Source organism: Pinus tabuliformis, chromosome 7, assembly GCF_031772625.1.
Source record: "Pinus tabuliformis cultivar Carrire ecotype Pingquan chromosome 7, CPIR1, whole genome shotgun sequence".
Taxonomy (NCBI): domain Eukaryota; kingdom Viridiplantae; phylum Streptophyta; class Pinopsida; order Pinales; family Pinaceae; genus Pinus; species Pinus tabuliformis.
Genome location: NC_142293.1, coordinates 887,824,687 through 887,838,477, shown reverse-complemented (window position 1 = coordinate 887,838,477; position 13,791 = coordinate 887,824,687). Strand labels below are relative to the sequence as shown.

The 13,791-nt window shown below is 44.3% G+C and overlaps 1 protein-coding gene across 3 annotated transcripts in view; it reads left to right on the top strand.

Moving 5' to 3' along the window:
• The window catches only part of LOC149250448 (uncharacterized), a 549,018-nt gene that overhangs the window by 57,008 nt on the left and 478,219 nt on the right, over window positions 1–13,791 (top strand). For all 3 annotated transcript variants that reach the window (XM_089459091.1, XM_089459093.1, XM_089459092.1), the window contains exon 2: window positions 9,535–9,646. In XM_089459091.1, the coding sequence (XP_089315217.1) occupies window positions 9,535–9,646 (112 nt within the window). The remainder of the gene's footprint in view (window positions 1–9,534; window positions 9,647–13,791) is intronic.

Genomic DNA, 13,791 nt, shown 5'->3' with positions numbered 1-13,791 from the left:
GTTTGCGGAAGACCTTCATCCTCTTCATGCCCTTCTTCTTGCTGCATCTCTGGAAGATTGGGGGAAACCTCGACCCTGCCTCCTTGAGTGTCCTTGGAATTCTGGGAGAGATTTCGATCAATTGAATGTTCGACAGAGCCAGGAAGGTCATCTTCTTCCTCTGAGAAGATGACCGTGATAGTGGCAGAGATAGTAGGCTTGTGAAGCTTGCTCTTGAAAGTATAGCGGGAGGTGTGGATAGAACTGGAGTGGGATGGACCAGAGTGGTCAGAAGGTGGAGAAGCAGGTGAGGCTGAGACAAGCCGGGAGTTGCGTCGAGGAGCAGGACCTCCCCTTCCTCTAACCCTCCCCCGTGTGCCTGAATTTCTTCCCCTTCGGGAACCACCGCGAGGTCGAGCCATACTATCAAAGAGAGGTAAGCAGATGAGGCAGACCTGTTGCAGGTTTCGGTGGAGCGCTGATGGCCTCCCAATGCTTAGCTCTGTATCTAACTCCTGTGAACCAATACGTCCTTGGATATTTCTGCTAGAAGGAGCCAGAGAGAGTGCCGGGCCCTGGGCAGTTGATATAGATCTTGATATCATCCTGAGGTACTTGCCGCACTTGCTGTTCACCCAATTCCTCATTAATGGGACTTGATGCTCTGACAAGAGTCTCCTACTTGCTCTACGATGGCGTCCCACTCCAGCGTCGCTCGTACTGATCTCCTCCCTCAGCGTAGCTTGATAGCGTGCCGGCCTTAATGAACCATAAATGCGCACCTTATGCCGCATGCGCCAGCCTATCACCTCGCCCGCTACCATCTGCTCATGTAGTGACATTAACTTCTCATGTTGACACCCGCATCCGGGTGTGGTTCTTGTCCTGACTGCATATCTCTTGTTAATATGGAATGGAAGGTAGAAAGTTGGTTCTCCGAGGCTATGTCTTGTAGTGATCCTGCAAAGAATTCTTTCCCACTGTCCACGCCAATATTGGCAAGAAAATCTGCAAGTTTGTTCCCTTCTCTTCGGATATGCTTGAAGGAGATAGCTTGGTTGTTGTTGAGCCATTGTTGAAGACGCTCCAATCTAGTGGCCATTCTCCAGCTACTGCTGACCTTCTGTACCGGGGATCCCTGTTGAATTTTTAATGCCATATTGATAAGAATTTGGGAGTCCCCTTCAACTATCAGAGGGAAGAGCTTTTGCTCCTGTGCTAGAGTTAGTCCTCTCCATAGGCCTTCCAATTCCGCTGCGTTATTGGTATTCCAACCTATTGAACCAAAGAATGATATGAGGGGCTTACCCTGGTAATCTCTGATGACTCCACCATATCCTATTAGGCTAGGATTTCCTTTCGACGCTCCATCAAAATTAAGTTGAAACACATTGATTGGTGGCGGGGACCAGCTCGCAGAGTTCCCTTGATGATTAGATGTATTTCTATTGGCAGAAGTTGGGACTTGTAATTTTATCTGCCAATTGTCCCATATCGCTTGTTCCTGCGGATGCGATGGGAAGTCCTCCTTAGACCAGCCTTTGATAGATAAAGTTTCTCTGATGTTGTGGTGTATCCCATTCCATATCTGCTCCAATGTCATTGATTGATTTTTGAAAATCCTTCTGTTTCTCTCCTTCCAAATGTTCCACATCAGTAGTCCCGGTATAATTTGCCAAAGAGTGTTTAGAACCTTGCTTTGATATGGCTCTTGAGTCCAGTTGCGTAGGGTACCAGTGATATCCCCCATCACTCTGCCATCCCTCTGACATCGGAATATTACCTTTTCCCACAATTTCTTTCCGAGCTGACAGTTTTGCATGAGGTGTAAAGCTGATTCTTCTTCCTGATTACAGTTGAGACGTATAGATGGCCCATAGAAATTTATTTTCCTGAGGTTGTCCCATGTTAGAACTCTGTTGTGTGAGAGAAGCCACAAAAAGGTTGAAACCTTTGGCCAAATAGGAGGATTCCAAATTCTGTCCCATATTTTGTCTTTGACTACTCTGTCTTTAGTGATGATTTTGTAAGCTTCCTTGGTTGTGAAGATCCCCTTTTCCTCATATCCCCATCTAAGAGTATCCATGCCTGCTAGCTTTAAAATTTTTCGTTTTTGAAGCTCTGAGGATAGAGAAAGTTGAATCTGCTCCGAGCTGTAAGGTAAGATATGACAAGCTTCTTTCCATTCTCTATGTTCTTGGGTGGTTTGTGATTTCCAGAAGTAGCTTACCTTGTCAAGCTCGTTGATTTCTCGTTCTGCAATTCCTTGTATGCTATCTTTGAGATTTGGAAGCTGCTGCCATGAGTCTTCCCAAAAACGAGCTGAAAGGCCATCTTTCACTTCCCAGAAGCTATGTTTTTGAATTAAGTCTCGATGTTGGATTGCTGAATTCCAGATGATCAAGCCTTTACTGACTTCCGACATTCTAATTCTCTCCTCTAAGGGCAAGTTTCTAGCATATTTCGCTGTCCATAAGACTGCCTAGGGGGTGTTTGAGTTTGAGAGCCACCTCCACCAGATTTTTGCCCCCATATTTTTGTTGCTTTGTTCAGGATCTCTTAGCCCGATCCCTCCTGCTTTTTTAGGTAAACAAGCCTTCTCCCACTTGACTAAGGCCCACTTTCTGTTTGGCCCCGAGCTTCCCCATAGGAAGTTACGCTGCAGCTGCTTGATGGCTTTGAGAACCCATTTCAGTGCTGCCAGGATGGAGAAAAGGTAGAGAGGCATAGATTGCAGAACCGCTTTAATTAGCACTGTCCTATTGGCTAGATTTAAAGCTCTGTGAGTCCAGAGGAATAGTCTGGCCTCCAATTTTTCTAAAAGGCTGGTCCAAGAAGAATGCTTGAGAGCTGAAGCGATTAGAGGAGCTCCTAAGTATTTAGAAGGAAGGGACGCTATGGTGAAACCGAGAATGCGTGCTATAGCCCGTTGGGTAGAGGGAGGAGTGTTAAAAAAGAAGATTTGAGATTTGACATTATTAATGAGGGCTCCTGAGGCGTTTGAAAAATTGTCAAGAATGGCTTTAAAAGAGCGTGCTTCTTGCACAGAGGGGTGACCGAATAACATATTATCGTCAACAAATTGTTGGTGCGAGACAGCGGGGGCTTGGTGGAGGACTAGACCTTTAAGATTGCGGGAGAGAATGGCCGATTTTATGCAGCGTCCTAGGCCTTCTGCTAAGATGACAAACAAAAAGGGCGATAAAGGGTCCCCTTGTCTAATGCCCCTAGAGGGACGAAAGGTGGGGGACGGAAGGCCATTGATGAGAATGGAAAAGAACGAGGAAGATAGAAGATTGCTGATCCATCTGATCCAGGGGGGGCGAAGCCAAAAGCTTTGAGAATTTTTTGCAAATAATCCCAGCATATGCTATCAAAAGCTTTAGATAAGTCAATTTTTAGAAGCATACCTGGTTGTTTTGATTGCTTGAGGGAATGTATTATTTCATGGGTTAAAATAATCCCATCCGTGATCTGTCTTCCTTCTACGTAGCTAGATTGTTCTGGAGATATGATGAGCGGAAGCATGGGCTTCAGTCTCAATGCTATGACCTTGGAGACAATCTTGTATATGATGTTGCATAAAGCGATAGGTCTGTACTTATCTGGAGTGTTGGATTCCTCTGCTTTGGGAATTAAGGCAATGAAAGTTGCGTTCAGGGCTGGATACATCCATCTGAGCGTACGCGATTCTTCCACCACCTGCCAGACTTCCCATTTGATTAGTTCCCAGAAGTGCTGAAAAAAATTAGAAGTAAACCCATCTGGTCCTGGCGCTTTCCCTGCTTTGAGTTGATTCACCGCGGTTTCAACCTCTTGAAGACTAACATGTTTGAGAAGGAGAGTGTTGTGATCTTCCGTAATTAATCTTGGTATCTGCCCGATGATGGTGTCAATGGCCTCTGTTCTATCTATATTGGGTTCTTGATTCATCTTCTTGAAATAGTTTATAAACTCCTGTTCTATTCCTTCATGTGTTTCAGTTTTGGTTCCCTGTTCATTGTAGACATAGGAGATTTGGTTGATCATTCTTCTTTGGACGGTGGTTTTGTGAAAGAATTTCGTATTTTTTTCACCTTCCTTTAACCATCTGACTCTCGATTTCTGCTTCCAGAGTGTTTCCTCCTGGAGGTCTCGTTCGAGGATTTTATTCTCTATAACCTGCTCCTTCTGGACTAATTCTTCAGAACGTCCTTCAGAGATCATTTTTTGCTGAATATCTTTCATCTCTTGGGTGAGGAGTTCCTTTGATTTGAATATGTTGCCAAAAGTGGATTTGTTCCAGTGCTTTATTTGCTCTTTGAGGTGCTTCAACTTCCTGTGGAATATAGACATTTTTGTCCCATCCGTTGGATTGAAATTTTTCCAAGTTGATCTGATAAATTCATGGAATTCCGGATGTGTCAACCAGAAAGCCTCAAACCGAAATGGCCGTCGTATGCTACTACCCGGTCGGTTCCAGTGTAGGGCTATGGGCCAATGGTCCGAACCTGAGTAAGGGAGGATGGAGGCTGTAAATTCTCCCCCTATATGCACTGCATTGTCGGATATCAGAAATCGATCTAGGCGCGAGGCTACTTGCATAGGTGCTGCTCTTTTGTTATTCCAAGTGTGGAGGCCATTGTTTGTAGGAATATCTATTAACCAGTTATTTTGAATGAAATCTTTTAATATTGAGCCGTCCCTGTTTGTTCTGCATCTCCCTCCTTTCTTTTCCTCTATAGAAGCGATCATGTTAAAATCTCCGCCTGAGACCCATAGCGGATAAGTCCTTTCTGCATTAAGCTGCGTTAATGCTTCCAGGATTTCTATCTTTTGCTGGCTTTCTTGGGGGAAGTACACATTTGTTATGTGGCCATGGATGTTAGTCCCCACAATGTGAAAAATAGCCTGTATGAAGTTTTTGTTAGCATGTATGTTACTTAATTGGATCATTCTTGCATCCCAGAGCACTGCAAGTCCCCCTGAGGCTCCCTGAGCATCTACAACTGTGACTAGCGCCCCCGGCCAGGCTTTTGCTGCAACTTTTTCCAAGACTGCCAAGTTACATTTTGTCTCCTGCAAAAAAAGGATTGCTGGTTTTTCTTCCATAAGCATATTTTTTAAAAGTCTTCCTTTCTTTGGGCCATTGAGCCCTCTTATATTCCAGGAAATCATCTTCATTGGGAAGGATTGGGGTTGTTTTTGTAGTACTTTGTTAGCTTGGCATATCTGCCTGATTCGACCAAGACTTCACTGATCCTGATAGTTCTTTCTAAAGTCGTTTTTCTTCCTCGCTTTTTGCTGTCTTTGGTGATGAATTTCCCATCCCATTGACTGCCGATTTGGACCCCTAATGAATATTTCTTTTGGGCTTTATTAAGAACTTCCACTAGATTATCCACCTGTCTATTAGGTATTTTGTCGAAATTCCCTGTTTTGCATGCTTGTTCTAGACCCAGAATATCGAGCTCGCCAATATCTATTGATTCCGTGTCCTCATCCATGATCTGAGGTTCTTGATGACTTCCTTCTCCCTCCTTCTCTTTTCCTGTAACTGGATCCGTATTATCTATCTCCATTTCCGGGAGGTTCCAGATTTTTGATTCTGTCTTGGTAGGATTGCCATCTTGTTCCGCCTTCTTTTCCCCCGTTTGAGATTGGGTTCCTTCAGTTTTGTCCTGGGTAGGATTTTTTCCTTTGGAGTTCAAGAGATTCAGATCCTGCACCTCTTCGTTTGCCAAGACTTCAAAGCTGTTGCTTGTGGAGGGCTTTGATGGGTCCTTTTGGGCTGCCTTTGTCTGGACTGCAGGTTTTTTATGTCCTCTTCTTCGATTTGTCACCTTTGTAAAACCGTCCAATGGCTGGTTATCCTGGTCAACTTGCGCTGGAGGATTGCTGTTTAACGGGCAATCTCTATAAAGGTGGCCTAGATCATGACATTTTCTACATCTAAAGGGTACATGCTCATAATCAATTAACTGGATCCATTCCGTATCTTCATGATCAAGACTTACCGTATCAGGCAGGGGTTGCTTTAGATCCATGTAGACGCAGATCCGTGCATAAGAGGTGTATCTCTGCGTTTTTGTGTCTTCCGCGATCTTCACAAAATCTCCCAGTACCTTGCCGATAGCTTTGAGTGAGTCTTCTTCCCAATACTCCCATGGCAGTCCATACAACCTGATCCATACCGGTGCCCAGCTTAGATCTTCCTTATCCGGATTGAAACGTGCGACCCATTCTCGGAGAAATAGCCCGGCAGAGTTGAAGAAGTACGGCCCTCCCTCAAATACTCTGTTTCTGTCTTCCAAGCAGTTAAAGACTGCGGTAAAGAACCCCTTCGACCGAAGATGCAAGGATATGTGTCCTTTTGGGTGCCATTTAACATTGATCCAGGCTCTCAAGGCTTTCTCATTTGGCCAAAAACCTATAAATTTACCTATGAGAGCATGATCTCTCATATATTGAATTCTGGCGTTGATTCGATGACTGGGTAGCTCCACTTTTGGCCGTATCGTGGCTACTGGCTTACATGTAGATGAACTTACTTTTGGCTTGTCTGGCTGTACCTGTTCTGTCTGCTTATGCTGACTATTGTCGTTATTCCTCTCAGTACGCTCCTGTTCCTTTTCTGGACCTTCGCTATGCCCTGGCTGGTTGTCGTTTACTGGAGGAGGCATCCCTCCTTCCCCCTGGCGGGGGTTCATCATGGCTGTCTGCCAAAGCCTGCAGCCTGTGAGCTGCTGCGCTGCCGCTATCAGATCTGGTGGCTTCCGTCCAAATGTCCTGCCGTTGCAGGTGTTCGCAGAAACCCTAGCGTCGAATCGCCGCACCAGAACGCTCTCTCCCCTTCCCAAACCAAAATTTAATTAATTAACCTATGAGGGGATAAATTATTTTTCCAACCCTCAAGACACTTTACATCATGATTTTCCTATTTTTTACATCTCGAGGGGGAAAACCCATTTGTAAAAGACTCTCATAGACTACCCATTTCTGCGACACAAATATAATCCAACAGACCAAACAATTCATAATAAAATAACCTAACCAAATAGTTAGGATTATTCCCAAATCACTTTTACATAGACTCGATCTAGAACACTAGGACTCGCCTAAGATCCTAGTGACAAAATCCATTCCGACTTTGGGGTAAGACTGATGGAAAACTTTGCCGACCATCCAAGAATGGATCGGTGAGACAAAAGACCTCCCGGAATGTAGATCGTCACTAGAAAAGTAGGTTTACCTAGGCAATTACATACATGACAGAGATCTGCTGAGATTACTTACATCATATACGTGCAGAATGGGTTTACATTATAACATGATAATCACGTTGGTGATGATAGCTGGACGACACGAGATTAGGCGCTATCCCTTTTGCAAAAAAAGGGGGTGTACTGCTATGGGTCGTTGATACGTAGTGGTCAACACCTCCTATTCCATAGTGGGGCAAATTCATAATGCTGCGATGAGCCTCTGCTACCTCCCTCTCACAATCCTTGAGGCCGCTTTTCAAAATTTTCAACTTGCATCAGACACAACACTTACCATGCCTGCCCTTGACCTAGATAGAATAAACCAAACAATGTGAGAGACCTTGCTTGTGAAGAAAGGGAATTGTAGTTTTGGCATATACCCTCCTGCCATCTTATCTTTCTTGCTGGGCATGACAATGAATTCATGGAGGTCCGTGTTGAAAAATCTAGGGCATAGTAATTATGTGATTTCTCTTCTATTAGTAACTGCTAGTGAGTGCCTTTTACTTCTTTAGATTAGGATCTTCTTTTACTTGGGTTATTTGTGTTCTTCTTCATCAAACAGTTACCAATGCATAAACCATAAAGAGACGAGACATTAAATAAAGGCTATCAGCCAGGGCCAAAACCTCCCACTCTTTGAGAGGAAAACCCGAACAAATTCTTCTTCTTATAGAGATTCCAATTGACGAATACCAAAATCAAGATCCTTGACCTATCTGCAACTCCAAGACCAACACACAAGATCCTTAGCCAACGATAGTCAACCTTCTCCTCCTTCTCAACTTCTTCTTCAACCTTGGATGTCTTTTGCTTTAGACTTTCGGCCTTCTTCCACTTCAGCTCCCTAAGAGGACTGCACCACTACTGCAACAAACTTCTCCTCTCCCTGGCCTTCACTGCTGCAATAGATTTCTTTTCATCCCTTGCTGCTGTAACAAACTTTTAGTATGTATAAGTGTTTTCTTCCCTTAAAACAGTCCCATAAAGTATCCTAAGAACCTCGCTCTTCTTGCCCTTCACTTCACTGGTTATGAGACTACTCCTTATCTTCTTTGCACTTCCTTTTCTGATTCAAACTTCAACCGAATTGGAGAAGATGAGATGTCCGAAATTCTGTGTCAAAGATGAAATCCGAGCTGCCTATTTATAGTAGTTTGCCTCTGTAAATGAGACGAAATGAGTGCATGTGAGCCGACATGTCCTTTGGGGAATTTACATTATTTTTTTTTGAAGCCGACTCGAGGAGGAGACGTTGCTTGGAGGGCTATTTATACTTATCTAATGACTCATATAAAATGTAGTATGCCCAATAAGGGTCCTTCATACATGACATTGACTCAAATTGACTTTTATGGCTAGATGACAAATCCTAAAGGCTCTCAATGGGAGCCATCTCTAAAAATAAAACTCCTTGCTCGTGAAAACCATGATACAATCATAATAATAATTTTTATTTTTCTTCTTTTCATCAATTACATAGAATCACAATTACACGTCATTATGAAGATTGAACCTAGTTAACTTTTCAACAGTCCGAGGGATTGCAAATGACTTATAAGAAGTCCAGGGAATCCTATATGTAAACAAGGATGCCGCAATTGTGCATTTCTTTAGCGTGTTTAATGGAGGAGATGGTATATGGTGTTGGGAGTGATGAGACTGCCTTAACTGCCTTTCCGTTCACATCTGTGTAATGAGACAGATGTTGTGGGGTGTCATGGTTTTTATAAATTGCTTACATGTCATGGTAGGGGGAGGATGGCGCTATTGTCAGTCAACTTCTCCTTTGCCTTATTAGCCCTTTCTTGTCAATGAACCCCCAAATTAGTTTTTTTGTAGAACATGAAAGATTTCAAGCTGCTCACATTCACTAGTTGTCGAGAGGGGTCTTTGACAAAGGGAGAGTTTGGTGGATGAGAGATTAGAGAATCACCATCGAGTTACCAATCACCATGGCTTTTGTAACCCCTTTATCTCTGAGTATAGCTAGTCCTTGCAATACTGCTAGAAATTGTGCTTCATTATTAGTAGCATTTTCCAAACCCCAAGTGAACTTCCGACCCCTGCTGCCTCTTGCATACTGTTTTTCATTGGATACCAATGCAACAAGTGATTTATGATTTTCCTGGTGAAATCTGTATCACATGCTCAAGTATGTTATGGTTATTGTATTTCTCAATTTAATTTTCATTGATTAGCTTCTCTTTTACCTTTTTGAAGCAAGTAAACCTAGCAAATAAAATGTTCTTTATGTTTTTTAATTTTGTGGGTATAAAATATGGAGAGTACTTATTTATGAAATTTGCAGGTTGTAGGCATCGGCAAAATTATAACACTTCCCCTTATAGGCCAGTTGTCTGATGAATATGGACGTAAACCTCTGATCTTGCTCACACTTTCTGCATCAATTGTACCTTTTGGTGGGTAATCCTTTCCATTCAATCTACAATGTACATGCAGATTGTTAATATTTCTGATTTCCTCGGCCTTCTATGCAGGAAGATGATTTGGTAGTAATATGACTTTATATATGTGGTTAAGGTTGCACCATTGTTGCCTTGCCATCCTGATAATCATGCTTGCATAGTGGCAGTGGCATTAAAACAAAGTCATATATTCTTGCACTAAATTGGTTTTGGTTTATGCAACAACTTTCAAAATGTGGATGATCCATCTGTTTTCATTTCGTAAAAAAATGCCATGATGTGGGAATCTATATTACTTATTTTCTGAGAATTGTTATATCTATATGCTTGCTATCAGTATATAGAACAGCCTCTTGAAGTTCTGAATAGAAAGAGACACAATTGGCCTTCTTTTTTTTTGTCTTCAATTCCTGGAACAGTTAAATTGCATCCTCACTAGAAAGCTTTCTTGTTCTATTTTAAACTGTTGGAAACCAGAATAATACTAAGGGAGGGGGAGGAGAAGGGGAGGAGGCGGGAAGAGGGGACGAATTAGTATTATGTAAATTTTAAACTATTATTTAGACAGTCAAAAACATTCTGTACTACAGCAGTACATCAATCACATAACAATTAGACATAGGATGTTTACGTGGAAACCCATATGGGAGAAAACTACAAATCTTCTTTTAATTTTAGTGTAAATGCAGGCACCAACTTCAATTTACATCAAACTCTGTAGGCACTAACTTATAGGAGGCTCTAAATCCCTTTTTTGGCAAGCACCATCTTGCTAGAAGCACCAACTTCCACTGTTTGTGTAATGTTTCTAAGTAGGAATGTGAGTGATATTAATCAAATAAATAGTGCAGCAGCGTATAAAAATAAAAACACACATTAGACATCCATGAAAACGCTGCCAATCAGGAACTGCTGAGCCATATTATTAAAAATCAGAGGGCTAGATACAATATGAAATGGAATGGTGCACCTGGGCTTGTCCTAATGAACAAGCAAGACCAACCCTAGGTGGGAAAATAGCTGCGCTGAATGTTGCCCAGCTGCTGCACCACTCCGCACTGCTCTGCCCCAGTAAACCGCTGCCCTGCTGAACTTCGACTTGTTGGAATGTGCCCAAAAACTGCCCAAAAAATTATATACTTTTAGCCATAGACTCCTTGGACAAAACCCATAAAAACCTAGAAGGGAATTTTGCTGGTTTTGACTATGGATATTCGGCCTCCTTGGAACCTCTCCCAAGCCCCACGAAATTGCTGCTATAGGCCTCTGCGCAATCCCTATGCCCATAAATTTGTATAACTGATGCACTGGCCTAGCTGGTTGCAAACCCCAGCAAAAATGTCCTCAACAAGTAGCCTCTTCAGCTCCCGGAACTCCCAACAAGCAATGAACCTTCTTGCTGACTTCCAACTCCTCTTGCATGTTTCTGGCTGCCTAGGAAATACGCAGTTCCCTCTCTGCATTGTTGGCTGAAGTGTGTGACTTTGTTGAAGTCCTTGAAACTTGTGGAACGGCCTCCCTAGGGCGGACACGGATGGTCCCCCGAATAAGAGGTTGAATCTCTCGCGTGAGAGATTCATGGCTAAACAGTGGATAGACTCGCTAAGCAGCAGAACATACAAAGAGGGTTTGTTTGCAAATGTTAAAGATGCTCGAAAATGAGAGCTGATCCTCCTTTGATCACCTTGGGTCCCCTTAGCCTTGTGTGGGCCCCTCCGTCCACCCATTCGATTCCCTCCAAGCTCATCGAATGGCCAAGTTCGAATTTCTCATGTGGGTGGCCCCCACATTCCACTAGCTGCAAAATAAAGTCGAATTTCCCCTATAGTTCCTAAGTCTAAGTGTGGGGTCCTCCTCCTAAGCCAAAATTGTGCCAAAAATATATAGATGCACCCTATGACTAATGTATTTGAGAAGGGACATGACAGTCCTCCCCTCCCAAATGTTGCTTTCCCTCAAGCATCCTCAAAGTTGGGTGTTCCAGTGTGTGCTCACCTTCCCAGGTGGCATCCTCATCCAGCAAGTTCTTCCAGCATACCAAGAACTCTCTTATGGTCGTGCTCCTCAGTCTCCTCTCCCTGGTCTCCAAAATGGCCTCTGGTTCTAACACTAAGTGGCCCTCATCATCTAGCGGGGCTAGATCAGCTGCTGCCGTCATCTGTTGTCTCAACACCTTCTTTAGGCATGAGACATGAAACACGTTATGGATTCTACTCCCTGGAGGCAGCTCTAGCTTATAATCCAACTCACCTAGTCACTTGGTAGGGCCCATAAAAGCGTGGTTGTAGCTTCTCGCCCCCTTCTATTTTAGCGTAGATTGCCTGTAAGGCTTCAGCTGGAGGTATACTAAGTCCCCCTCCTCAAAGTGCCTCTCTGTCCTGTGTCGGTTTGCATAAAGTTTTTGCTGATTTTGGGCTGTCACTAAATTATCCTTGAGAGCCTTGAGGATATCTTGGCTCTCTTGGACCCAGTCTTTGGCCTTTGGGGCTCAGCTGTCTCCAAAAACAATATCAACAAAAGTCAGTGCATCATATCCATAAGGGGCACGGAAAGGAGTCATACCGATAGACATGTGCGTGGTGTTTTAGTAGTACTCGCCGAGGTGCAACCACCGAATCCACATCCTATGCTGACCTATAACATAGTTCCTTAGGGACCCCTCCAACCACTGGTTGACTCTCTTCGTCTGGCCGTCTGTTTGAGGGTGATAACTGGTGCTAGGAGTGAGCTCTGTCCCAACCAACTTGAAGAGCTCCTGCCAAAAACCACCCATGAACCTACTGTCTTTGTCACTCAATATGTTCTTGGGGAGCCCATGTAGTCTGAAAACCTCCCGGAAGAAGAACTCGGCAACTTGTGCAGTTGTGTACCTAGTGGGGATGGTGAAGAAGTGGGCAAATTTGGCCAACTTGTCGACCACTACGTATATGCAATCCTTCCCCTGTACTGTGGGGAGCCCAGTGATGAAATCCATCGAAATACTTTCCCATTTCCCCTCCGGAATGGGAAGTGGTTGTAGTAGTCCTGCAGGGTGAGTCAGCTCCCCCTTGTTCCGCTGGCAGGCCTCACACTCTCGTACGTGCTGCAACACATCCTCCTTGAGGCCCTTCCACGTGAACCTCTCTCGAACAACCATATAAGTCTTCCAGAACCCCTGGTGTCCGGACAGTGGTGAATCATGAGCTTCCTGGAGTATCCTCTCCCTCAACTGCGAGTTGGGCACTAAGTAAATGCGCCCCTTGTAATAGATGACCTCATCCATCACACGGTAACGCTCATCTACATGTGTCCCCACCAATACCTCGCATGCCCTCCTGTCCTTGGAGTACTCCAACAGCTGAGCCCTCCAATCTTGGCAGATGCTCATGAGGGATAACCCAGCTGGTCTCCTAGATGGAGCATCGGCCACCAAATTGTGCTACCCTCGCACATGCTAGATGTCAAAATCATAGGCCGGCACCTTGCTGACCCATCTCTGTTGCCTGTCGTTGAGGCCCTGCTGCCCCATGAAATGTCGAAGACTATTGTGATCAATCTTCATTCGGAACCAGTTGCCCATCAAGTACTGGTAGAACTTGGCCAATGCATGCATAATGGCCAACATGTCCTTGTCATATATGGAATATGACAGCTCATGCGGTAGGAACTTTCGACTCTCGAAAGCTATGGGATGCCCCTCCTGTGACAATACTGCTCCAACTCCTACCCCGGATGCATCACATGCCACCGTGAATGGCCGGGAAAAGTCAAGGAGTGCCAAAACAGGGCAACTGCTCATCACCTCCTTGAGGTGATCAAAGGTAGCCTGTGCTCCATCAGTCCATGCAAAGGCCCCCTTCTTGGTCAAGTCAGTCAAAGGTGCTGCCAGCTGCAAGAACCCTTTGACAAACTTGTAATAGGTGCAAATACCCAAGAAGCCTCTCAGCGTAGTCACATCTCGGGGTATTGGCCAATCCCGGATGGCCCGAATCTTCTCCTCGTGAACTTTCACCCCATCTGCTCCAATGATATGCGCGAGATAAAGCATCTCTCACAATCCAAACTCGCATTTGGAGAGCTTGGCATAAAACTGCTACTCCTCCAGACTGCACCATACCTCCTCCAAGTGTTGGAGGTGCTCCTCCCACATCCGGCTATAG